This window comes from Arvicola amphibius, chromosome 4, assembly GCF_903992535.2.
Source record: "Arvicola amphibius chromosome 4, mArvAmp1.2, whole genome shotgun sequence".
Classification (NCBI taxonomy): domain Eukaryota; kingdom Metazoa; phylum Chordata; class Mammalia; order Rodentia; family Cricetidae; genus Arvicola; species Arvicola amphibius.
Genome location: NC_052050.1, coordinates 149,316,291 through 149,343,549, shown reverse-complemented (window position 1 = coordinate 149,343,549; position 27,259 = coordinate 149,316,291). Strand labels below are relative to the sequence as shown.

The 27,259-nt window shown below is 45.0% G+C and overlaps 2 protein-coding genes across 3 annotated transcripts in view; one reads left to right on the top strand and one right to left on the bottom strand.

Moving 5' to 3' along the window:
* Window positions 1-14,884, bottom strand: part of Angpt2 (angiopoietin 2) — a 46,940-nt gene extending 32,056 nt beyond the window's left edge. The window contains exon 1 of the mRNA XM_038328317.1: window positions 14,351-14,884. Within this exon, the coding sequence (XP_038184245.1) occupies window positions 14,351-14,638 (288 nt within the window). The 5' untranslated portion in view covers window positions 14,639-14,884. The remainder of the gene's footprint in view (window positions 1-14,350) is intronic.
* The window catches only part of Mcph1 (microcephalin 1), a 194,349-nt gene that overhangs the window by 115,154 nt on the left and 51,936 nt on the right, over window positions 1-27,259 (top strand). The window lies entirely within an intron of this gene.

Below are 27,259 nucleotides of genomic sequence, written 5' to 3'. Positions count from 1 at the left end.
CTCTGGCATCTGCTTTATTCAGGGTCTCTAACTGAACCTGGTACTCACTGATTGGGCTAGACAGACAGACACACACACACACACACAAAGATGACAGACAGATAGACAGACAGATGGATGATAAGAAATAAGTTATTGAATGAACTCTTATCTTATAAACAATATCAGACTGTAAGCTTAATGTCATTGTACCCTATGTATTCCCTGCATTTGTGACTCAACAAAAAGAGCTTTAAAGGGCAAGATGTTTGAAAAGAAATATGTAACATATTTTACTATCGTAGCATGATGGTGCTTAAAATGGGTCATTTCATGTCTGTATCTTCCACCTGGGACTACCTACATAATGCCTGGAGAGTTTGCTTGGGAATGTGTGTTCACTCCCTGAGAACTGTGGAGGAAACCATTCTAGCTGCGCAGGGAGGGTTAAAGGATGCAGTTAGGTAAATTAGCAATTTCACATTCCGAACCATGACTCTTTCCGGATCAAGCATAAAAGGCATGTGCCCTTGGAAGCCCAAGAAAGAATTCATACAGTTCCCATTAGTCTAAAAATAAATAACAAATAAATAAATGTCTGAGTCATGCATTGCATTCGATGGAGTTCAGTGGCAGGGAGAAAGAACATAAGCTATGCTATCAATGGTGACTTTGCTGAGTGCCCAACAGAATGAGGCCACAGTGCTCCAAGAAAGTGAAATAAACGAACTGGTTGAATTTAATTCTGTGTTGAGTTCCTCCAGCACACTAAGTGTGTCACGTTTTTGAGTGGCAGTGTGGAAACCTGAGTGAGACGGCTGTGCCAGGACTGAGTGTGGCTGGGGGGTGGTTCCACCTGTTGGAAGTTGTCCTGCAGATACCTCTGCAGGACAGGTGAATCCCAGCTCAGCTCCACCTGCACTTCTGACTGGACCAGCATTTTGAAGCTTTCCATGAAGCTTCAGTTTTCCTCGTTGGGAAAACTGCATAGAAATACTGCAGAGCTGGTCATGGAGCTCAGTTGTTACAGTGCTTGCCTGGTGTGCACGAGGCTCTGGGTTCAGTCCCTAGCAGCGCATAAACTGGTCATGGTTACCAACACCTGTAATCCTGGCACTTAGGAGGCAAAGGTGGAAGGCTCACAGGTTTGTGGTCATCCTCCCACTACTATAATGAGTTTAAGGAAAGCCTGGGCTATAGGAGAACTTTCTCCAAATAGGAGGAGGAGGAGGAGGGGGAGAAGGAGGAGGAGGAGGAGGAGGAAGAGGAGGAGGGGGGAAGAGGAGGAGAAGGAAAGGGAATCAGCTTACTGTGGTAGGTTAGCATTCCAAAATCAAGTTGAACAAATTAGCAAATTCAAAAGTGCACACTAAGGCAGCCAGAATGCCTTTCCTGCAAACAGATAACACCATGGAGGGGAGATGAAAATGCTCAAGGAAAACCCACTACATTCAACTCTAACTGTTGGAAGAACCTGTGTTCTGGGCCCCTCCGTTATAAGGTCTAATTGTCTTTCTGCAAAGATGAGTTTCTGGTGGCACTGTTGCAGAAAGCAAGCCCGGCAGAAAAGAAGATGGACCAGAACATACAGAGGCAGTATCCACTTTGACTCCAAAGAAGCTGTGCAGTACCTATAGGCTATAGGCTATGTCCACTCCATTCATGCTTAAGAAACAAATCCTTTCAGAAGGCTGAGACAAGTTTGAAGCCAACCTGGCCTACATAGCAATACTTTATCTCAAAAAAAAAAAAAAAAAAAAAAAAAAACCTTAACGAAACATCATTTATTTCTTGTAGGTTATGTGCATTTATGTTTTAATAAAGTTACTATTTAAGTATTTGGACCTAATATATCAGTCAGTTCATCTCTTAGGTACTCCTTTCAACCTACAGGTGCTGTGAAAAACAGTAACGGTAACCAGTGAGATACTTTGGGTGCCAGGCACTGAGGAAATTGGGAGTGTATTGCACAGAGCCTTGTCTTTGGTGTGATGGTATTCCAGCCCTCCCTCCCCTTTCCTTGAGTATCCAATTAAGATATTGCCTTTAGTTGCTATCTGCATGCTGGCTGGAAAACTAGAAACACAAAACTGAAATATTGAGTCATCTTAAACTTTAGCAAAAGCCTTAGACTTCAATATTTTTGTAACTTCTGGGGGGCAGAGGCAGAAGGATCTCTGTGAGTTCAAAGTCAACCTGAACTAAAAAGCCAGTTTCAGGACAGCCAAGGCTACACAGAGAAACCCTGTCTCGAAAAGTAAAAATAAAGATAAAAACAGCAATCACGTTCCTTGCGTGTTCGTTGGCAGGCTCTGTCCTCTTTAGGTAAGAGCTTTTCCAAGCATCAAGGACTTGGTAGCGTGTACTCAGAGCCGTGTGCTGGTGCCGTGGGATGCTGTGGTCGCCCGTGGGTGGTAGGTGGACGTATAGCACGGGCATTGGCTTTCAAGGGGTGGCCTCACCCATTGCTGCTTAGGATTTACAGTTTGCACATGTCCTGTCCTCACTCGTTTGTGGGTGAACAGTTGTGGAACTCTGAGTTATGCAGGAAAGCCGAGTTGACCCGAGGACCACAGCCATGTTGGAACTAAAGCTTCAGCGTGGTGAAACTACATGGTTCTTGAATCATTTTCCCATAATTAATTGTAATTCTGGAGGTCTGCCCTTCCTCCCCAGCCCTCTTGCCTTGCATGCACGGCTGTTCGAATGGAAGCTAGTGGAAAATTCCCGTCCCCTTTCACTCCACAGCCATGAGTTATAAAAAGCATGCCATTCAGAACTGACTTTTCTTCTGCGTGCTTAGATTTTTACTCACAAAGTAAAGGGAGGGTGAATTCTAAGAGCTGTGTTGTACTTAACAGTGAGGTTAGGGACCACAGTACCACTCTGAATTGCAGGGCAGCTCGCCCTGTCTGCTGCTTCTTTGGGGGACTTGTGTTGGTATCACCGAGACCATCTGAATGCACTTCTTTTTCCGAGCCATGGTGACATTAGCACCACAGGTCACTCACAGCCCACCCTGCCTGGCTCATCTGGTGGGAATGAGGGACAAGCACAGAAGACAGCAGTAGCAGAAGTTTTCTTCATATTCTTAGATCTGTTTGTTTTAATCAAAAGATGAATCATCTTGCCCCATTTTCAAACCAAAGCTCGCTGTGGTTATCCTGTGATTTGGTCCTGACCCCATTAGCCACTTTAATTTTATCAGTGGTACAGGTCTCTTGACAGCTTCCCTTGCCTCTAGGAATTCAGTTTCAAATTTAAGAAGTGTGGGTGCCAGTTTTGACCGCTTGTTGGGGTCCACAGTCTGAGTATTTGGTTCCTTGGAATCCTGACCTCCTCATGGGATGACTTACAAGGCTAAAGTTAGAGCTGAAGTGAAGGTGTGCCCCCAGCACTTTTCTGTGTTCTAGTATTTTCCAGCTCTAGGTGCAGACCCACCAGGATCTTTCGTCATTCCTAAACCCTTCAGCCTCTATGACTTGCATTGCCTTTGAGGGCAAAGTCTTTACTGAGAGAGCAAGTGCCTTCAGAATGACAATAGAAAACTAGGAGTTGAGATCTGAATCCTCTTCCCTGTCATTATCCCCAGCAGCCAGGAGCCCCACATGAGCCGATCCCAGCCAAGGAACTCTGTTCTCACGACACCTTTCTTGTGCATTTGTGTGATCCTAGTAACTGCTCTGGAAGCAAGCTCTAGAAGAGCTGGTGTGAGCTGCGTTCAGTGAGCACACCTGTCGGAGGACTGTGCTATCTGGAAAGACCTCCCAGAGCTCACAGATGCAAGCGCTGCTTACGTATGCCAGTACTCCCCCTCCCCATGATGGGAAAGAAAGGCGGCAGGGGCCAGGCAGCAGCACCTGATCCGAGTGAGCAGAAGGTGGACACCAGGTCTCTTCCTCCCATCCCCACCTCAGTTTTCCATCTCTTGAGTCCTCCATTGGCTCTGACCGTAACCTTGGGGAAATTTATTATATCTGTACTTAAATCCATGAAAATAATCTCTCACTTCAGAGTTCTCCCTGAGCACCTCAAGAATGAATGCCAAGGACCACTGCTCAGCATGGGCTCTGAATGGCGGATTTCATTAGAAAATAAGTTGATCTTGGAATTCACGCCCGACTGCTTTTAAGTCATTCTAGCATTATAGACCCCAAAGATAACAGTGTAAGGTATAGCACATGGGTTTGACCAACAGAGAAGTATTGACTTCCATAAAAGAGCACACATCCACCTGAGCTCAAAATTGTGCTATATAACAAGTCACTCCCCAGTAACCATGGGAGCACATGTCAGTGCATGCAACAGCATGAATGAGTCATTGAAAAAAATAAAACCACTGAGCAGAATATAGACTGTACTGCTCTAGTTATATGAAATTCAAAACATGGTTATATAAACCTATATTTGGTAGCAAAATAAAGATTAGCCTTGAGCAGAGAGGACCCAAGCAGCAAGGGGGACACAAGCCATCAGCTATGCTGGACCCCCTCCGTGTGCTGGGCTGGGGTGTCACTACACAGACATGTGAGAGTATGTTCATCAAATTATGTGCTCGGCATGAGTGGACTGCAGGCTGTATAATTTACTCCCTGAAAATTGAACTGAGTTTCATAATACAACATAGACCAGAGTCTAAGGCAGCTGAGCCAGCCGTCTGAATGAGAATAACTAGAAACCTCATCCGGTGGGTCAATGGTGGGATGGGGAGCAGGGGCAATGGGGCCTGACTTGCTCTCCCAGTCTAGCTTAACAATGCTTTGAGAGTGGCCTTTCCGTCTTCATAACCTACGTGTACACGAAACCTTCCTACCCCTGAAAACCTCACCTGTCCTCTTGTCTTCAGATCTTTCTGCACACGGGTCCTATGGCCTGGGGCGCAGCTTGCATTGTGAACTCTGACTGAGTTACATGGAAGTTAAATCCCATGGGTCTCGGAGCTCTGCTTCTCAGTCGGGGTCCTGTGGAAAGCAGAGCTGGAGGGAAGTGGGACAGCGCTGACTGCAGGGTTCCATATGCTCCCATGTGGCAGTAAGCGCCTGCCTTACAGCGCCTCTCCCTCCCGCAGCAGGACACTTCTCATATCTGTATTAACAGCCAAGCACTCTACCAGACTGGATCCCCTGCTTCTCCTCCCTGGTGTCTTCCTCATTCAACGTGACAGCTGTGTGCAGTGACATAATGGTGGGGTTAGGGAACAAAGTGACGTCTACGGTGTGTCCTGAGGGCCCGAGAGGAAGTACAGAACAGCTCTTGAGGCTATTGAAAATCTGCCTTCCATGGGAAGCTCTTAGGTGACAAAACCAGCTGTACTATCCCTTCCACTGTCCCCTGAATGGAGTCTTTCCTGAATTCCCAGGAAGAGAGCACTTCCCTTACATGGTGTAAGATGAACATGACAGCCGGGCGGTGGTGGCGCACGCCTTTAATGGCAGCACTCGAGAGGCAGAGGCAGGCGGATCCCTGTGAGTTCAAGGCCAGCCTGGTCTAAAGAGCAAATTCCAGGACAGGCTCCAAAACTTCAGATCTGTGGTTTCACATGGCGTATTTAAAACTGTGCAGTTCAGAGGAGAAGCAGGTACAGATTTGTCATCATCACCCCATCCAGAGGAAACCATATGTAGTATGGCCTAAAGTAGGCTACACATGACAAGATGAACAGCTATTACCTAAGGGAATAGTTCTGATTAGTCCTCACTTTTAACTAATATGTTTTGTCCCAACTATCATCACTTTGGAGAACATTTCACTGTCCAGTGTAGTTAAGATTATACTTGTCAGAAATTCTTGTTAACCCTTTATTAAGGTCAAGTAAGGTTTTTAAAAGGAAAATTGAATCTGTTCCTTTGCAGTTAAAAATAATAAGGAATTTCACAAACATACCACAAATCTTAAACAGATAATTAGCTTGTGGTTGGAATTTGATGGTTTTATGTCACTCAGCAAAATGTAGTTTCTGTAGCAACATTTTTGCATCAGACTTTCCCGTTAAAGAGCCCAGTTTGTTCAGGGAATTTTAAAGCTCCATCTGTATCTAATAAGTGCTCAAGATTCCAAAGACTAGATAGTCTAATAAAACTCAAGACTCCAGCTATCTTCAGACTAATGTTTATCATTATCTAGTAGATACCCCAAAGATTGATATCATCTGTTGACTCTACAAGTTTAATAGCAGGAAAATGCCTTCAGAAACTCAGAGAGAAATCAGAGGGAGCACTACCTGTGAGTAATTTTGTATCTTGTCCAGTCAGACATGCAGGTTGACCCGTGAGCCATGGATCCCTGTCTGGAAGGTAGAATGGGGCTTTCTGTTAACATTGATTTGGTTCTGACTTTGTTGAACAACAAAGCATACTGAGACACCCCCTCCTGGTTGCAGACAAACTAACAAAGCCTGAAGTGATTAAAAAGAATGCATTTAAAAAGAAGTAGCCATTTTAATGGGCTGTGGGGTCTGTGAGTGCAGCAGGAGCCAAGAGGGAGAGGGCTGTGGGAGGAAGATGTCATGTAGTAGACAACTGTCAACACACCCATCTCCAGAAAGGCCCTTCATCAGGTGATAGGCAGAAAAAAATCATTGCACATGTATGCTTACGGTCCTCCTGTTCAGGGTTGAAAGGTACATGGGTATGTAAGAACAGAGATGCTCTCTCTGGTCCCTACCTTAGACAGCGTAGAAGTTGGACAGAACCAAAACCTTTAAATCATGTAAGTTCTTATACAGATCTTGTTAAGTGTAGCTCTGATCTGATATCGTAAATAAATTCACAACAGAGGCAGTTTGTTGCGTGTACAGCCTCTGACCTTTCCCGTGCCTCACGCTGTTGTGGGGACACGTGACTGTTCCGTGAGCTCTCACCGCTTTTGACGTGAGGAAGCCTATCACGTTCCTGGAGGCCCAGTCTTGGTTTAGCCAGTGCCCTTAGCTGAGAGAAGCAAGGGGTGACTAAGCAGATACTGAGCAGCTAATCCTGCTCTTAAAATACCACTGAGTAAGCAAAAGAAGCTATGCTACTCTGAAGGACTTTGTGTGTGACTCGCAGTCCATGGTATTCTGAAGGGACACCTGAGGAGGCGGGAGAGATTGGGACTGTGGGGGACTCCTGAGGGGAAGGGTAGTTAAGGCACTGAGTATTTGGGGGGCATTGGAGACATTTTGTATGAAATGCCAGAACAACACAGAAATGTCACGATAAAACCACAGGGCGAACTCAGGATTCCACCACGGATTGTGGCTGATAAACATGCCAGCGCTGGTTGACCACTTTAGCCGCTCTTCCCGTCCAGTGTGGGATATTGATAATGAGGGAGGCTGTGTACGCAATAGCTGGGGAATCTCTGCTTCCTTCTCTGTTCTCTCAACTATGATCCTGGAACTGCCAGGCACCCCCCACCTCACACACACACACACACACACACACACACACACACACACGCACGCACAAAACGGAAGGCCAGTGAAAATATCTGACTTTACCTCTTCAGGTTAATCCAGTGAACTTAGCCCGCTTCTGTCACAGTCTTCCAATGGTTAAGCAATGGTTAAGTAAATGTGCAAACACAGACAACCCAAGGAAGTAGCCCCCAAGCAAATCATATAACAACATGGGCACCACACATAAACTTTATATACACACATCTAGACACCTCTCTCTCTCTCTCGTACAATGCCTCTATTCCATACCCTGGGTGAACATCAAAGTGCCGTTTTCCCACCCACCCCCTTACCTCCCATTCTTAAGTTTGGCAAAATTCCTGAGGCTGGCTCTGGCCAGAAACAAACTGTCTGAAACAATCTTAATGTTTTCAACTCTTTTTCTTCTGGTTGGTGGTCTTGACAGCCCAGAGGCCCTTCAGCCAGAGTGGGTGGGCAGCTTCCCAGCTCCCTCTCCAGTACATCTTGGAACAGGAAGTTGGACTTTATACTAAAGGCCTTTCAAAGTGTCATACAGCCTAGCACGTGATGCTGAAAAGGGTGGCCCCTTGCTGTAAATCCATGAGCGGACAATTTCATGACATGTTTCCCCCGTTTTGCTGTTGGGTGTTACTCCCAAGATACTCTGTAGGCTGCCAAAATATAGAAGTCTTCAGTTTGTGGCGAGTTCAGTGGGATGCTGTTCATTGACAGCATGAAGAGGTGAGCCCAGGGTGGGGGACATGGCTCGGATGTAGAGAGGCTCTGCCTGGCATGCCCAAGGCTCTGGGTCTAATTCCTATACCAAACCAACCATCCAACAGTAAAACTAACCAGACGTGAATCTAAGTCCAGGCTTAGCCTTCCTCTTATGAGTTTACAAGAACAGTCATAGTAAAGGTGCAGATGTGTGTCCTGGAAAGCTCAGAAATTCTCCTCAGACAGGCAATATGAATAGTGGGCCTCATGGCCAGACTGATGACCAGACCAAGCCATCCGGTAAAACAGAGCCACTCCCATCAAACTAGAACGTTGGTGAGTGGAAGAGGCGTCCACACATGCCCAGTTGTTCTTGATGGAATGTGACAGAACAGTTGGGGAAGCCAGGATGTTTGCTTCCTCTGATGCCTTACAAACGTCCTCCCCCAAAGGCCAGGGACAAATAGTCAGCACACAGACATTACTCTTTCTCTGTGAGACTTGGTTAGCGTGATAAAATAATATATTTCCAAGACTTGTATCTTAGTATCTCATCACTTAAGAAGTCTTCATTTTCTTTCTTTTTTAAAGAATTCTCTATTTTCTATAAAAACTAAAATATATTTTTATAAAAATTCTATTTTTAGATGAATGATTATATTTTAAATTTAGTTTTGGTTGCATTTTTTAAAACATTGAATATTAGTTTAATATTTCCTTGTATTATCAAATTGATTCCAAGGTTTATTTAGAGATATGAAATGTTGTTCAAAAGGAGAACTGAGCTAGAATCTAAGGCAGTAAAATTGCCTTCTGAGAAACCTGATGGGGACAGGACATTGGGAGCACCCTGTACTTGAGTCTCCTTGGATTGCAAAGATAATAATTCTTAATTTTGGAGGAGTGGTCCTGAGGGAATCATTAGGTCTGCTTCTCAGAGTTTTGTAGGTTCACATATTTTGCCATCTGGTACAGGCTTGCATTAGGATGTGAAAGTTAGGTAATTTCATAGGGAAAGATCTAATTAAAATACCCATTTAAAGACATCAGCCAGCATACCAGACCTAGAGTTTAAGTGGAAGAGGCAAGGCCTGTCCCTTTTTTTCAAACTACGCATGAAACAGTCATTTTCATCACATTAAACTGGTAAAACTTGGGGCTGGAGTGATGGCTCAGAGGTTAAGAGCATTGCCTGCCCTTCCAAAGGTCCTGAGTTCAATTTCCAGCAACCACATGGTGGCTCACAACCATCTGTAATGAGGTCTGGTACCCTCTTCTGGCCTGCAGGCACACACACAGACAGAATATTGTATACATAATTAATAAATAAATATTTTAAAAAACTGGTAAAACTTTTATCTTACAACATCACCCATGTTTTAACTGTTTTTATTTTCATCAAATCACTTGGTTGTATCCCATCTTAAATATGCAGGCAGTGCTGGTGTCCAGCCATCTTTAGTCCTGGCCATGCTAAGGATGCTAGATGGGAGAGAGTCCAGGTAGGGGAAGGACGAATGATGCTTCCTGAAACGCAACAGTCAGTCATTCACAGAGTATTCTGTGGAATCCCGGATTTTGACTTCCATGCACTTGTAGAAAGGGCCTGCATCTGCGTGTAATTCCCATGGCTTTGCACACGCGCTTTCTCTGGGTTATCAGACATAGTACTTGCTTTTACAGCCTGGACAAAGTAGAATTTCCTGACACTGCTAAGTGTAGAGAGTATGACCCGATGCTTCTCCCCCTTTTAGTAGTTCCACCACCGTCCTTGCTTAGAAAGGGAAGTCCCACCTGCCTGCCTGATGAGAGCGTTGTCCACTCCGCTGGGTCAGCTGAGTGGGAGATGTGCATGTTACTGACTCTGGATGTGGGCCAGGTTGCTGACCCTTTCGGGTCACTTCCCTTTCATCTCTAACTAGAAGTTAAATTATTGGCGAGTCTGGCTGTATATAAATGTTATCCTTCATTCCACTTACTTTAAAATATTTGTCTCTAGACATTTATTTTACATTGATGGTTTTTTTAGAAGCTATGTTTCAGATAGCCCAAACTTGCCTTTGAACTTGAGAGGTACTGTGTATTGGCCATTTGCAAACATGAAACATGTCCATTCAGTAATAGTTGTGATTTTGATTTTATAATAAGTTTCTTTTCAGTGACCAATTTACATTGTCCTCACACACCGTCAACACCCCTGGTCCCTGCCTTGAGGCTCCTTTCTCCAGACGTCTGTTCATCCCTCTGAGTGGCACAGGTCCCTCCAGACCACATTCCCAAGCAGTCTTTTCCCCTCCACTTACCCTAGCACCCAGAGCAAACACTTTCTGGATACTTGGACCCCTCAGTCAATAGTTTTTGAACAAATAAATGACCTCGAGTGGCTCCGACCCTGAACAAGAAATACCTCCAGGTTGATGACGGTATTCACTCGCTCACGTCAGCAAGCTTAGAAAGAACATGGCCCTTCGTCCAAATCCATATTCATATGCCCCTCTCTGCCCTGCCTGGCATCTCGCCAGCTGCAGCAGGTTTCCCTGCAGTCAGAGGAGGGAGGTCTACACACTCTTCCTCTCCATGAGTTCCTCTTGACCTCTGACCCACACAGAGCATGGTGCTCTCCAACCAACATATAAGCTAGTTTCCAAGTACGTGTGGGAGATTGCACACCCATGCCTGGGTGGGGTTATAGGGAACTTTAAAGTGAGCTTGTACCAAGCATGTCTTCCTATACCTCCTGTTACTGCTACTGCTATAGTGAGAAATTACATTGTACTGTGCCTGCACTCTTCAAACACACCACCCTCTCAGCCCCAGTGAAACCCACCCCCATGCCTCTAAATGATGGTGCTGACTATAATGACCGTAATCCTAGCAGTTGTTTCCCTGAGATCTTAAGTAGGTGGCTTAATCAGCTTATGTAAATGAAAAAATGTTCCTAATCATATGCATATTTCCAAATTCAGCATGTAATTCCTGGGGGTACAGCGGCTGGTCTCCAGGCTGCCGGGCAACACGTTGACCATGTCACAGAAGACAGGAAGGCATCTTTCCCATAATGAACCAGGTTCTGTGTTCTTTAAAATACAGATAAAGAGTGCTATGCTTGAACTCACACACACACATACACACACACACACACACACACACACACAAAGTTCCTGAGGGTCTGAGCTCCTCTGCAAACCCCTTGTCATTTGTTTTCCCAACAGCAACAATTATGTTTCTAGGAACGTAACTTCCTTGGTCCCTCTACATTGGGCTGATGAATTACAGTTTCCAGACCTTTCTTTGAGGGTATCTTATTGTCGCTTTAAAAGAAAGAAAAGGATTGCCTTTCCTGGATTGTATCGCGTTGTTTAAAAACCAGCAGTGGGAGGCCGGTGGCAGAGGAAATGTTTACATCAAGCTAATAAGCATTAGCTGTGTTTTTCAAGTCGCTCTGTCTTAAAGTGGCTGCAGGGTTCATAGCTGTTTATAAAATATATGGCATTCAGTAGCGTGAAATAGTTGTTTATTTCCTTTCCATATTTCCTCTTGTTGGGGAAAAAAATGTGTTGACCTACCGAAGTACAATGCGTGTCGGTAAGCCGAGAGTCTGTATAAAGTGTGTTTGAAATCACGGGACAGAGGTCTGTCCTACTGGTTGACCACCTGGAAGGATGAGGTCTGGCAGTCAAGAGTTTATCTTATCCTTGCTTAACCACACTGTGGAAAGTGAGCCTTCCCCTGTACTGTTCCGCTCATGTGCTCCCCCACATTCACTCAGAAGGCTGACACTTCCTTTGCATGACAGATTAGAGAGGCAGTGAGGGCTCTTTTGATGGTGTTCGTGGAGCTTTCTTAGCTTGAACTCCTTGGGCTGTGCTTAGCGCTCAGAAATTGAAATACTATTCATCTGCCAAACTCACCAAAACTCTGCCCTTATTTTTCTTCCGGACAAGGTTTTGAAACTTCGAAAAAGCTGCTGAGTTTTGTGTGTAGATCAGGGAGGGCAAGGAAATAAGGAAACCTTTTTAAAAACAGCTCAAGAGAAAACACGTAAAACAATGAAACCAAATTATGCCTTTTCTTTCTGTGATAATCTATAAATAGGTGTTGGTCATGTTGTTGCTTTTTTAGTTATCGGGCTTATCTGTGGCTCCATTAGACGTTATTTTCTTCCCTCGGAGAAAAGCGGTGTTTATTATTGCAGGTGCCAAAACACGGAGGAGAAAAACAAGCAGGGAGTGGGTTTAATCATTCCGAGTGGGTTTCATGTTTACTTTTTGTTTTTATTTCCACGGCTGGAACCCATAAACCTAGTGAATGAGCTGCCAAATTGCCTTTCTCAGGTGCACTGCTCAGAGCAAGAACAGGTGCTGACGGGAGCAGGTGCCAGTACTGATGAGCAGATAAGCGTGCCGCAGTCCCTCTGTGACAGTTAGCTAAACCATAAAAGAAGGGCTTTTGAAATGCCACCGTGCTACTGTTCAAATATTTGCTAATAGACCCCAGGAAGGAGGAGATTGTGGCCACCTCACTTGGCCTTTCTTCTCCTGTTCTCTCTCGGCTTTACAAAGCCCCACAACGGGGGTGGTTTTCCTGCGTGTGAAGCACAAACCCAAGTGTACATAGCCCGGGCTCTGCTGAGCCTTGAGCAGCGTCACCCTTGGCAAAACACTTCCTCCCCCCCCCCCCCCCCATTTGGTGACTGTTTATCTTAGCAGAGGACTTGGTAGTCGTCAGATTAGAGTGTTTACTAGAAGGATGTGCCTTCCTCCCTCTGTGGAGCTCTGCTTGCCAATATCCCTGGTACCACAGTAGATGTGGACGGTCCCTGAAAGGGAGCATGACAGTTCCCAAAGAAAGCCAAAGAGATAAGCAGATACCTGCGGTCCCTCGCTACCCCAGACATGGGAACATGCATCGTCGCACACAGTAAAGGTCAGTGTTCAGGTGTCTGACTTTTGGAAAGTTCAGAGGCTGAAGAAATGGCCAGGAAAACAAGAGTGACACTGGGGGTTTTCATTGTGTTGCCTGTTGCCGGGCAGTTTTTGTTTTCTGGTCTTTGATTTGAACGACTCCCCTCCCTCCACAAAGTTAGGGCTGGCAACACTCATTCATTTAGAGTCCAGCTTCCAGCAAAAGCTTGTCCACTTCAGAAAATTGGGGTATACATGAAAAACACAGACTGGGACCCCAGATCTGTTCTCAGATTAAGGAAGGGTGTCAAAGCAAGAGTTTATGGAGAAGTCTGAGAAAAATAAATTGTACTTTTCTGGGAAGAAGTATTGACTGAAGTCCACCAACTTTTAAAAGATTTATATGACTTTAAATAATTACCTTGTAAGCATATGATGTCATTGTCAGAGCGTTTAACGATTCATCTACTATCTACATGCTTTGTTTAAACTTCCTGTGCAATACATATGGTTCACATAAAGAAAACTCCAGGGTCATTTGAGGTTTTGTAGAAAACAATCATTTGTGAAAGCAAAACAGACCTTTCTATGTCTTATTTTGGTTACGCTCTATAAAAAGGCCATGAAACAGAGAGATCGTTGCAGCCCCAAGAACAAACTGTCAGACCCCCTCAGCCCAGCATGGTTTGAGCAAAACAGCCCCACGTGGGGACAAGCACACAGCCTGTCTCTGGGACTGAGCGGGGCTGCAGTGTCTCCGGGACACTTGAGAAATACAGCCCTGTTTCCAGATGGCAACCCCGGCACGGCGCAGCCCTGAGACTCGGAGAACACAAGGTTGGCTTTCTTTAATTTCCTCTCTTTTACCAAGAGTCATAATCTATTTTTGTAAAGAAATTCAGGAAATTGGTAAAGCACTTGACTCCATCCGTTAAGTATCCGTAATTAACATGATTGTCACGTTTTTCCTGGCTCCATGCTGTCTTGTTCACGGCCTCCCTCTCACATGGGTACAACCCGCTGAGAGGATCCTGGTAATGGTGTCACTTAGCCCCAGCTACTCAAACATAGCAGCGTGCGGATCTGCGGAGAGGCACACTTCCTCTGCTCGGCTAATAAAGATTCCTAAGCTCAGGGACTTCTCTGAACAGATTCTGGCATTCTTTTCAGAGAACCCCTTTATTGCTCTTCACCCTGTGACTGCTTTACTCCAGGACAGCACAAAAGAAACCATCCTTCACTCAAGGATGCTTGCAGCCTCTCCGTAGCCCCAGTCCCTGATTAAAAACAAAAAACAAAAACAAAAAAAGAGGGCTGATAGTTCTTGCTCAGCGGAGCCAGCCCACCTTCCTACCTTCATCAGCCACTGTGTGTTGTTCTCTAGAATGTTCTCCAGCACCTGCAGCCTCTGTACAGAGTCGTCGTAGTCGAGGGGTGCGTCCCTCTGCACGGCGTTGGACATGTAGGGGCTGGAGGAAGATCGGCAGCTGTCGGTCTCCGGCAGCAGGAATGTGTAGCTGCAGGGCCCGTTCTGGACCTGGTATTGCCTTCTCCCTGTGCTGTCCACGCTTTTCCGAAAGTTGTTGTAGGCTGAGGCCAAGACAAGATCACAGCCAAAAGTTAGGAAAACAATCTGCCACATTCTTTCTCTCTTTGGGTTTGAAACTGTGAGCTCAGCAAACTTGGAGGCACGTATGCGTCCAGAGCCCTCGGCTGCTGTCTAGAGCACAGGGCTGTGCTGCATGAACGAGTCCATCAGTGAGAGCCTTCTCCTCCCGTTCCTGAAGCAGCTTCTCTCCCAGTGCTGGCTCTCCTCTTCTCCCCGGCACACGGGGAACTGTCCTGCAGAGGAAGGAGCAGCTCTGCTCACTCCAGAGGTCTGCACAGACTCTTTGTTTCTACCCTGAGTCTACAGTGTCAGTATCCGAATCAATCACTTTCCTTCCCTTATATGATAAGTTGATAAGAGCAGCCAGACATGTGCAGCCGGCCGCTCCGCCCCCAGGCTCACCCACTATCTTCCTGTAGGGGGTCACTAGCCAGGCAACAGGAAAAATCAGAGCATAGTGCCTGCTGCCCCGAAGGATTGTGCATTGCAGAAGCCTTCTGGGAACAAGGACCAGCCACAAGGTCCCTGGGCATGTCATAGGCACCACCCTAATTATTTCCTAGAGAGAAGTTGGGGCTCTGTTGTCTGTCCACTCATTCGCTGGCTAAGCTTGCAGAGTAGCTGAGGGAATCACTTTAATTTTAAAGCACAGTGAAAGGTTCTGTTTTTCCTTGTAGGAATAAAACTACAACTATATCAGAATTTTATTTTTGGTAGCAAAAATATAAAGAGCAAGACCAGCCAGTTCTTGTAAACTGTGCCTTTACAAACAGGGGTATAGTTCTGTTGGTATTATTTGATTTTTTTCAACTATTGGCCAAATCATGTATAATTTTAACCCAGTTTAAATCGTGTTACCAAGATCAGTTTCTCAGCACTTACATGTTTATACCTTAAAACAAAATAACTACTTAAATATACAAACAAAACTTATAATACTTTTACCCTATTAATGGTCTTTTAAGGTATGGTAGATATTTAAATGAAGTATATCTAGAGGGAACATATACCCTTTCCTTTACTGTATGGGGGTTTGCTGGGGGCTCATTGTTCTATAACATGTTATTAATTAAATTAGTCCCAGTCAATGGGCTCCAGCAAATCACTTTCCCCTTTCCCCTTTTAATTAAGCACTAAAGCCCTTGGCCATAAAAGTCATGGCTGTGCTGACTTCTAAGGCTTCCCAGCTCTGTGCCTCTGCTGGTCCAGACTCACTTCCCTTCAAAACCAGAACTTAATGCTCCAGAGAATGGTGCTGTGCAAATGACAGTGTCCGGTGAACTGACTCAAAGGACGGCATCGGCCTCTAGGAAGCCCAGGCAGTTCCGTATTAGGTAAGCTTGACTTCTGGAGGATGCAAGAGTCGGAATTTTAGCTGTAGGTGAATCTGGAATCTGCACAGTGAATTTTGTTATTCTCAGAATCAGTTTGGAAGAGACCTAATCTTTTTTATATGCATGCTATTAACAGAGTGGCTCCCAAGGTGCCGCCAGAACAGGGAATCTTATCCCAAGGTCAACAGGCAGATATCACGGGGCCCATGAACTCTTTCATTTCCACCAAGCTCTAACCAAAATTCAGCTTTTCTTGTATAAATGAGGAATTAGCCAACCACACTTTCCCATCAGCAGAGACATGTCCTTCTAACAGATGTCTCAAAGCTTACCGTTGTTAGAAAGGACTCACAGGCCCTACAAACTGCTAGAGAGTTCTGTGGACCAGAAAGGCCAGAACTCGTGCTCTGCAAGACAATTAGTAAGGGAGGGAGTTTGATTCCTGAGAAATGATACATGGTTCACTAAATGCCGACATCCCTACTCAGAACACCTAGAAGAGAGTAGGTAGACCTTAACTTCAGTGTGTGCTTACGAATCTTAGCCCCAGTTTCCCTGCTTGGAAAATAGAGACCATTCTTTCTTTGTGGAATTTTCTGGATTAATTTGATATATAATAGGCACAGTTTAAGATTGCTAACTCCTTTTCCTTAAAGGTTTTTTTAATAAGTAGAAATTAATTTGTTTACCATGAAACAGTATCTTTACAGTTTCATACTTAGTCTCTGGTTTGGGGAAAATCTTTTGTTTGTTAGGAAAAGCACAATTCAAGGCTTTAATATATGGTTTAGGTTGGAACCATTCAAGAGTGTTCCAGGCAAATCAGGATGTTTTACAAGAAGAAACACGGACAAAGAGATAGGCCAAGTACCAGCGAAGCACTCTTCTGGGCAGAGGGTGACTCACACAGGACTTCTGACCCCAAGGGGATCGTGGGACATGGAGGGAAGGAGACCATAGACAGCACTCTGAGAATATGTAGGAGAAGGTAGTACCGCCTCCTGGGGACGCAAGCCTCTGTGCTTCTGCTACGGACACTGTCCTCATCCAGTCCCCCAGAACATGGCGGGGCTGTTTTTCATAGACTCTGAAATGGAAATGGTTAGAAGTAGAGCCAGCAAGGCTTTCTTGAGGAATGAGTGGTAGAGACTTCAAGAACTATGGATTGTCCCAATCTTGATGACTGAATCGGCAATCATGGCAGCCACTGGGCAGTTCCTGGCCTGTCAGAAAAGCTGGACACCAGCAGGACTTTCTTCACAAACACAGCACTCTACATCTTTATTATTTTCACACCCATGAAATGGTCTTTCTGTATATTTTTCAATCATTTAAGAATGGTAGGGATCAGAGCAAGGCATGGTAGCACATGCCTGTAATCCCAGCACCCAGGAGGCTATAGCAGGAGGATTGTTGCAGGGTTCAGTCCAGCCTGGGCTACATGGAGGCTTAGTCTCAAACAAAACAAGCTAAATGCACACACAAACACACATGTTTGGGTGCTATTGTAAAAATACCATTGCTGACTCATACACCCAAACAGGTTATAAGTTAGAAGCAGGAAGAGGTGTCGGTGAATCCATACCCTGGGGATGGGACATATTCAGTGAAGCCTCTCACTATTGAGTTCACATCCCTCATGAAAAGAGGGCCTTCACTTACAGTGCGGCATATGCCAGGGCAAGGGGCTAGTACAAAGCCCGAAGAGAAATGGCACTTTGAAGCTGGTTATAAAGCGCTAGGAACATGACACCATCACAGAGCACAGAGTGGCACAGTGTGGCAGCCCCTAGGGCCACAGGAACTCAGAGGGGCGTACTCAGTCAGGACTGCAGCAGACTTCTAAGAGGACTCACAAACTCCAGGGAGGAGAGCAGAGACTGAAAAGACCTCTCTTTCCCAGGCTACTAGTGCCACCAGCCAGTGGCCAATGATTCCCACCATGGCTTAGGGTCGCAACTGAACATCTCAGGCCCCCTCCATCCTTTCTCCAAAGTGTTCCTTTTCTATAGAATTTTGACTTCCCTCGGTCACTCGCTGACAGGATTGCTGAAGCAGATGAAGATACAAACTAAGGGATGTCGTCACTGGTTTCCTAAAAGCTGCCCTCAGCCCATCACTTGTGTGGAGCAGCTGTGCACGGTGCTGTGCGTTTTCTCATTGCATGTGTGTTCTGCCAGGTTACACGTAATCAGCTGAAACTTCAGAGCCCCATTTATCCTCTCAAGAACGGTCTCGGGGGCTGGAGGGACGACTCCAGTTCAGACCACTGGCTGCTCTTCCAGAGGATCCATGTTCAATTCTCAGTAGCCACACAGAGCTCACATCTGTCTGTAACTCCAGTTCCAGGGCTTCTGACAGCCTCACACAGTCAAAACAACTTTGATGCTGAGAGAGGGGGGGGGGAGAGAGAGAGAGAGAGGGATTCTCTATCGTTCTCATTAAGCTTTAAAATACCAAAGAGACGTAGTTCCAGAAAGGAAGCCATCTACAAAGACTTAAACCAAACAAAACCACAGTACTTTTATTAATTCTCTGGGAATTTCATTTAATGTACTTTGAACATATTCACCCACCTGTAACCATCCCGTACTCCCTCCCACCCAACTTGAAATGATAATGGTGATAACAGTTTCTTCTTCTTTCTCTCCTTCTGTCCCCTCCTCCTCCTCCACATTCAGTCCAGTTTGTGTTGCTGCTTGTCGTGAGTGGGGCCTACCCTGGTATGGGTCAGCCTAACAGGAGCCACATCACTAAAAAAGTAACTGATTCTCCCTCTCTCAGCAGCTGTCAGATGCCAATAACTTTTCAGCTCTTGGTGGGATTTCATGCCTACACCCATTCTGGGATTTTGGCTGACTATTGTTTGCACAAGCCTTACCACATGCTATCTCAATATCTCACTGAGTTCATACGTGTATCGGCCCTGCTGTGTCTGGAGAGCACTGCTTCCTTGATGTTATCAACCATCTTTGGATCTTACGGTCCTTCTGCACTTTATTTTACAAAGAACCCTGAGCTTTGTAGGAAAGGATGCGTCACAGGGACCCTTAAGCACCACCCCGTGACATCATTTCACCCTATTCCGCTGAGGGAAAAGCTGCAGGGTCTGCTGCAGGGTCTCCTGTAGGCTCTGACTTCCCCAACTCTTCAGGAATCTAATCTCACAGATCCCCGCCATCTGTATCATAGCGTCAGAGGGGTCAGAGCCTCCAGCTTGCCTAGAGTCATCCAGAAGATGCCTGGCTCTGTACAAGAGGTATCCTGAAAAGGCAGGTGCTTCATGTTTTTAGATCGGCACCAAGTGGAGCGCCCCATGCGACCCATGCCGGAAGACATTTGTGAGTAGCTCCCATGGCTTCCACTGTCACCGTGAGCCAGTTTACAGAATGTCACTAAGAGTTTTGTCCTTGTCAGATAAGTAGGTAGACCTGGGGCCTCTCACCTGACCTGGAATAACATTAGCCCTCACCACATAACAAGGGGCATTTTACAAAAGCCTGTGTTATTATAAAAAAAATGATACACAGAGCACTCAGACCCTGTCCAGGCATGGGGTCCCCTGGTTCACAGTCCCCTGTCCATACCTTACCAGGCACAGCTGAGTTTTTCCATGCCATTGCTGCCTACGGCCTTGGCCTGCTGACTGGTGTAGGCACATCTGGCCAACTTGGACTGCAGTTTTGGAAAGTACCTTATTGGTATATGAAAGACTCGGTGCTGAACTACCCTACAATGTGAAGCTGGGACACTGTGTCTTTGTGGTCAGAATGGCACACTTGGGACTCTCAGGCACCTGGCATGCAAGAGTGGGGAGAGAGCCGAGGGACCTCTTGGCCATCTCTTCTACTGCCCTTGGCATTTTTAAAATTGGCAAAAGAGTTGATATGTTTCTATATATACCTCAGTCATTTGCATTGAAAAGCATTAGGCACTCATTGAACATAAAACTTGTCTGGGAAGTTTTCTTCTGTTCCCTCCACATTGTCTGTAGTCATTAATGAGACTCAAGGAAACAACTAACACACACACACACACACACACACACACACACACACGGAGTCGGGGGAGAGACTATTTCAGCAGTCTCAAAGCAATTCCCGTACAGCAATCCCTTGGCATGGTGTCTTCTACTCAGTATATGTTGACCTGGATCTGAACAACACATCAGCAGACTATGGCCATCAGCAAAAATGTCAGCATACTAACTGCCACCACTCCTGAGCTGCCAGCATGCCCATCTGGAGCCCAGAATCTGTTATTAATGTAATAACAGTGAATTTAAAGCCATGGAGTGTATATGTATACGTGTGTGTACATGCATGCATGCATGGGTTCTCACGCTTGTAAAGCGAGTACTATTGCTCACTGAACTGTGTCCTCAGCCCCTCAAGCCAGCAATCTTTACTCCAATTTTAACAAAGCAAAATCCCAACCTCCTTTGCAAAGGGTTGAGATTTGCTGCTTAGTGCTGGCTGTTACCCCTATCTAGCACTGACACTCCTCCTACTGACAGAATCCATGTCACAACCCAAACTGAGCTCCTGGGTGCTCCATGAAAGTATAGGCATGTGTGAACAGTACAGACTTGTGGTCATGAGGAGGGGCAGTTCTGTGACCATCCACATGGGGAACTGTGCTCACCCATTAGGGAGGGGGCAGCCCTGTGAGAGCACAGACTTGGACTCGAAACCCTGGAAAGCCAGCGTGTGTGTCAGTGCTCTGGCTAGCTGTCCATTCACGTTGCCCCCACGTTTTCATCTTTCATACTTTCATAATTCCTTTCCAGTCCGTCTCTTTAGCTTTGCCCTGTTTTCACAGCTAACCATGGGATAGGCCTATGAAATAAAATATGGTGCCAGTTGAAGCGTGATTTCCTGTTCTCGCGGGAAGTATATGTTTGTGTGCATATGTTTGTTGTATGCACATAGCATTTGACATAAAATCAATGGCCCAGTATATTTAGAGTACAATTAAGTCACCGGCTTAGAAACGGGCATCGACTGTGGAATTCACCTTTGTGAGAGGTGAGGAAGTGAATATTTTGTTAAAATCATTCTCTGACTGCCAAAGGAGGGAAAGACCGTCTGCCAGATGTGTTTTCAGGCCACTTCCTTTCCTGGGAAACAGCCATTTCCTCCCACCGCCAGCATGTTTTCATCTCCGGGTGGATAGTGACAAGTGCACTAAAGGATCACGGGATCTGCAGCATGGGCCGTCACCCTTAGTCACCATCTTCATCCCAGCTGTGTGACTGACGAAGAACTGCAGACCTGGTAGCTGATGAGTACATGTGAGGGCAGGGTGAGGGGCTGTAGGAAGATCACGTGACCTCGGTGCCTGCCATTCCTGTTTAAGTTATATCAAAAGGTACCATGTGCGTGCTCACCCTCCTATCCAAGTGTTTACTATGAAATCATGTCTGAATGACATTTAGATAGGATTGATTCTTTTTTAAAGAAACATAAGATTCTCAGATTGTTTACAGTTTGCTCTGTCAGGAGCCAGCAGAGCATCCTGTTGAAGCGCTTTCGTGTCTGACAGACACACTGTATCTTCTAAAGCCCACAGACTCGAAAGGGGGAGCCTTTATTTATTAGAAACTTATGAAATATGCAAGTAAATATTTTTTCAAGATTACACCCCAAATTCCTCAAATTTCTAGGAAGATTTCAGTTTATATAATTATCCTGTTGTATAAAGTTATCTCAAACACTGTTTGATTTTTAAATATTTTCATTCTAATATTTTTGTGGAATATTTTGTCTCTCCATCAAAAAACAAATGTCAGACGGTTCCAAGCTTTGAGAAGACAGTGAGTACAGTTCTCCATCCATGAGTGGGTGCCAGCCTGGCATTTCCGTATTTCCTCTCTGGAGGGAGAAATGGTAAACATTCTTTGTAAATGATTTCTGTGTCATTGATGGCTGTTCAACTCACAATCTGATTTAAATCTTTGCATTGACATAGTACTTGATATTTTAAGGTGAGTTTATTAGCTAAAATTTTACATTAAATGTTCCTTAATCCATTTCAACAAACTTGTGAGAGTTTGGAGCCCACTGCTCCTAAGAAATGTGTCTGGCCCCTCTTCATAACCACTGTGAATGAACTCTCTGAGTTTTCATTTCAAGTGGCTTAATGCCATCTAGATTAATCTCCTTTTAATCTAAATTTATAAATTTTTATCTTAATTATTGAGAAACATTTTTTAAAAGAGATAAAAATGCCGTAATGAGTATTCCCATTTAGATATATTATCTCTCTTGGTTATAAGTTAACATAAATAAATAGCTCATGTCAAGGTTATTTTAAAAAAATGCACATGACCCTCCTTTGGTATTCCCATCCATCTGGCTGAGTTAATATGAAAACTCTTTCTGTGGGAACTTACATTTGGTTGTGGACTTACATGGACAAAAGTCGTTTTTGAAAAACTGTATCGTGACTGTGATAAATTAGTTGGGCATAAAAGTTATAGTCACGGTTACAAAGAGTCATGCTGCTTGTGCGTAGGTACACAACAGACCCCATGCTGTCCTTGTCCCGGCGTGGATCCGGTTGTCTCCTAATGACTAGGTTTTCCTGGTTATCTGCGCTATGCTCTTTTCTTTCAAAGGCTGCCTAAGCCCCTATCCTGGCACCCACTAGCACCCCTCCAAATGTTCCCGTTCCAGGCAAGGGCACAAGTCAAAGACTTACACAAAAGAGAAAATAAAAGGAAACAAACTGGACAAAGACCACAAAGAAAGGACATTTATTAAGTATTAGGTCCCAGTTCCTGACATCTGTTTCCCTCAAGAAAAAAAAAAATGCAATAATGTTTTTTAAAGCCTAAAAACTATTCTAGTAGAATTCTAGTAGAATATTACAGTAAAGAAATTATGTACATTCTCCCTAAATACCGCTGCCATAAAATAACCTTTTCTTTTAGTTTATATGCCAAAGTCTTGTTTGACTACAATAAAAAATTAAACCAAAAGAAAACTGCAAGGAAAGTACCCATTACAGAAAGCTAGCATCAAATCCACTGTTAATACTCACCTGCTCCCTCTGCTGGTCTCCTAACAAGTGACCCACAAAACTCATTGAAATCATTAATAGAAACACTAGGAAGTTTAAGGCATAAATCAGCTGCAACTCATAAGTACCCTGGATGCCGTCAGTCATAATAGAAAATAGCAGAGCACAGACAGAGCCTTGACATCAATGCACGCAGGCACACACATCTAGTGTGTGTAGAATATAATGGTACAGTTCCCGCCCACAGCAGATGAGCTGTGCTTTGTAACAGAAACCTGTGCTACCAGTCTCCAAAATGGGTGGAGTCTGAGACCCAACTGCCTGCAACAAGATCCCACTCTGGAGAGGGAAAGGAATGCTGTGCCTAAGGCATGGCTTGGTGGGTTTGGTGGCACCGGTGGTGAAGGCCATCCCCCAGGGAAAGCAGGTGAGGGTTAAATGAGCTGTTGGAACACCTTCAGTGTGGGTTTTGATCCCAGCTATTTACTTAGGCAAAAAGAAACCATCTCTCCAATGCCGACTTGCCCCATAGAGCAGCCTAAACTGAGAGAAACTACATTCCATGCTGAGAAAATTGTTTGTACAATTTAAAAAGAAAAAAAACCATTATGGGCATTAAGAGGAATGAACTCTAATTGAACAAAGTGGTGGTGAAGGTATAAACAATGAGATGGTGCCCGGAACTCACTCCTAAAGAGTCTGCTCAGCAATTGGACCCTCCCACCAGTGGAGAGATTGAAGCAGGGGAGTAGCCCACTCTGATCTGGGAAGGATTCTGAAGAGTGGAGAAGGGAGAAGCAGAGAAGCTGCTGCGGTCCCTCATGGAGATATTGCCATGGCCTGAGCTTCAGTGGTAATGCAAGGCTCGCAAGCATTTGAAAGGGAGAATCGGTGTGACTGCCGTGGTTGGGATGGCTTGCCTAGCATGAGCAGAGTCCCAAGTTCCATCCCCAGCAGCTTGGTCTGTTTTCAGGGAAAGTAAACCTTTAATATCTTTAAATGCTGAACCAAAAAAATGGTTTTTAGCATAACAATATGAGAAGACAATAATAAAATATTAGACTTATATAGTACTGTGGAGGGTGGGAGCATAATGAGCATGGTTAAGCAAATGTCCCTGTGGTAGGATGAAGCATCCTCTGGGTATATGCCTGAGTGGAATAGATGGATCTAGAGGAACCACCACACTGATTCCGTGGCAGCTGTGTGAGTTTGCACTCCCACCAACAATGGATGAGTGATCCTCTTCACATCCTCAACAGTATGAGCTACCACTTGTTTTGTTGATCTTAGCTTTTCTAACAGGTGTAAAATGAAATCACAAAGTAGTTTTGATTTGTATTTCCCTAATGGCTAAGGATGTTAAACATTTAAGTGTTTCTCTGCCATTCGAGTTTCCTCTATTGAGAAGTCTGTGTAGATCTGTGCCACATTTTGTTAACTGGGCTATTTGATTTCTTGATATCTAGTTTCCTGAGTTCTCTCTATATTTTTGCATAGTAGCTCTTTACTGGATGTGATCTTTTAAAAATCTTTCCCATTCTGTAGGCTGCTGCTTTGTCCTGGTGGTGATGATTTTTGCTGTGCAGAAGCTTTTAGTTTCTTGGGGTCCCTTTTATTAATTGTTGATCTTAGTACGATGCTAATGGTGTTCTGCTCATAAAGTCTTCTGTGCCAAGGAGTTCAAAGCTTTTCCTCACTTTTCCTTCTATCAAGTTCGGTGTATCTGGTTTTATGTTGAGGTCTTTGATCCATTTGGAGTCTTGATCCACTGTAAATTTTTTTAAGACACCCTGGACTTGTAATACCAATTCTCACCCACCCCAGCTGTGGTAGAAGCCTATGAGAGTCATTTCTTTACCACAGCTCTCAAAACAGCTCAGAAGTTTGTTAAGGCAACTGAGCAGCTCACAGACAAAAATAATAAAAAGACAAGCATCCTATGCCATTAGCAAAACCAGCAGATAGAGAACATAGCCAAGAGCCAGGCTAGCGGAGCCTTCACAGGGGAAAGCTCATGGTCACATTTTACCAAGGCACTGCACTTGTTGCTAGACCATTTTCTTGAGGATGCTGCATTAAAGGTACCGCAGACTCAGACTCCCAAGTCAATGCTAGCCTACTTAAGCATCTTAACTGACAACACTGCATGTGATGTGGATAAAAAGAAGCTCTCCTTTACTCAGAGCTCCATGGCTGGGTACTGAAGCTAATTCCATCAGTGGTCCTTCACCAAAGGCTCACATGGCAGGCTCTGTGGCTTTCAGCATAATATCCCTTTCTCTGGTTTCTTCTCTAGAAGAAATACTCAATGAAAGAAATAAAGAAGACTCAGTACAGTTAGTAAAAATGTAAAATAGTCCAAGGGGTATTATAGACGATTCTGAGTAGAGTTTCATCTTCAGGAAGCAATGTGTAGCTTAATACCTTTGCATTAATTTGTCACTTGATTAAGGATGTGTGTGTGTGTGTGTGTGTGTGTGTGTGTGTGTGTGTGTATTCCTTTGTTAAGGGTTGGGTTGTATTAGCCCTAAATCCAAGTTGAAATCTTATCTCCAGGGACTTCAGAATGCTACCTTATTTGCAGTTTTGCAGTTATGGCCATTCGGGTATACTGAATTAAGCTAGAGTCATACTGAAATAGTATGGGCCCCTCATGCAACATGGCCAATATCTTTACAAGAAGATGGTCATGTGGAGACACAGGCATCCTCTGAAGATGCCATGAGACATCAGAGGCAGAGAACAGGTGATAGTACCCCCAAACAGCCATCAGCCTCCAGAAACCCAGGAGAGGCCAGAACAGATGTGATCTCAGGAGGAAGGACATTGACCTGGGACATTCTGGCCTCCAAAACCATAAGAGCACGAATTTCTAACCCACTTGGCTTGTGGCATCTGTGATTGCCCTGATGAGCTAGTACAACCTCAAACAGTTCCCATGAGGAAGGATATTACCACATGCCTCCACAAACTAACACCTGATTCTCATGCTTCTTATTTCACCTGGGGGCAAAGGCGACCCAGGCAGTTCTTGGCTTCTACTGAGAGCAATAGTCATGCCCTGCTCTTTCAAGACTTTCCTGGAAGGATTGCTGATCTGCAGTTGCAGCCAGCCTCTAAAGGACCAGGCCAAATGTCATGTGTCCTTGGAAGCTCTCCCTGTCCTTCCCCGTGTCAACTCAGGGTCACTGCACTGGAGATGAGACCAGCTCAGCATCTCCACTCTGTGATGGAGTCCTGACCTGAGGCCTCGCAAGGCCTGATGCAGCCTTCTGCTGCTATGTAGTGACTCGTGCACATTCACCTGCTGCACCTGCAAGAGGATGTGTCTACCACGAAAGCAAGACTTGCGGGTGTGGGGCTGCCCTCCACGTGCCCGTATTTGTCTTGGCTGCCTGTGTAGCAAGAGCCCCTTTCCATTCAGTCTGCAGCTCTCGCCACTGCAGTGGTGTTCTATGGAAGCCCAAGCTGATGCCCTCAGTCCCAGCCACCTCAGGCTCCTGCTGCAGACAACAAGGTGCTGGGTGGTGTCGCACTGGGAAGTCTTGACCTAAACATCCAGAAGCCCTTTCCTTCACATCTGCTGCTCCTGGCATCTTGGCTCCCCGCCAAGGCCCTTTAAGTTGTGGTGCTGTGGGGGTCTGGAATGGAAGCCTCTATCTTCTCTTCCTCCCCTGTGGTCTGGAGTTCATTTTATTCTAATGAAACCAATAAGCATACAGAGGTCAGCAGCTCTGAGCCAAATTCAACTGTCAGATGCACAGCACCTGACATAGAATAACTTGTTCCTAGGTAAACACATTCAGGGATTCCATGTGTGCAAATGATCTTCTAGTAAATATTCTAGATCTTGCTTTTAAAAGAGCGTTATCAGAGCCAGGTGGTGGTGGTGCACACAGTTAATCTCAGGAGGCAGAGCAGGTGGATCTTTGAGTTCAAGGCCAGCCTTGTCTACAGAGCAAATTCCAGGACAGCCAAAACTGTTACACAGAGAACCCTGACTCTAAAACTAGAGAGAGTTATCTTTCAACATTATTTGCCACATTATGTATGACACTTCCCTTTTTCTGCTACTTTTAGACCTGCTGGACCTCAGCCGAAAGCCATACATACACCTTGCATTTGAATTCATCAGGATGGGTAGCAAATCTTCAGTAGTTAAGGGCAGAGGAGTCTGAGTATGCCCACAACTACAGCATTAGCATAGTATGTAGCTCAGTGGTCTACAGTGTTACCATGTTAGTCCTTTGGGGTTTCAGTGCTAGCTCCTGTATTCGCTTCTAGAGATGTGAAA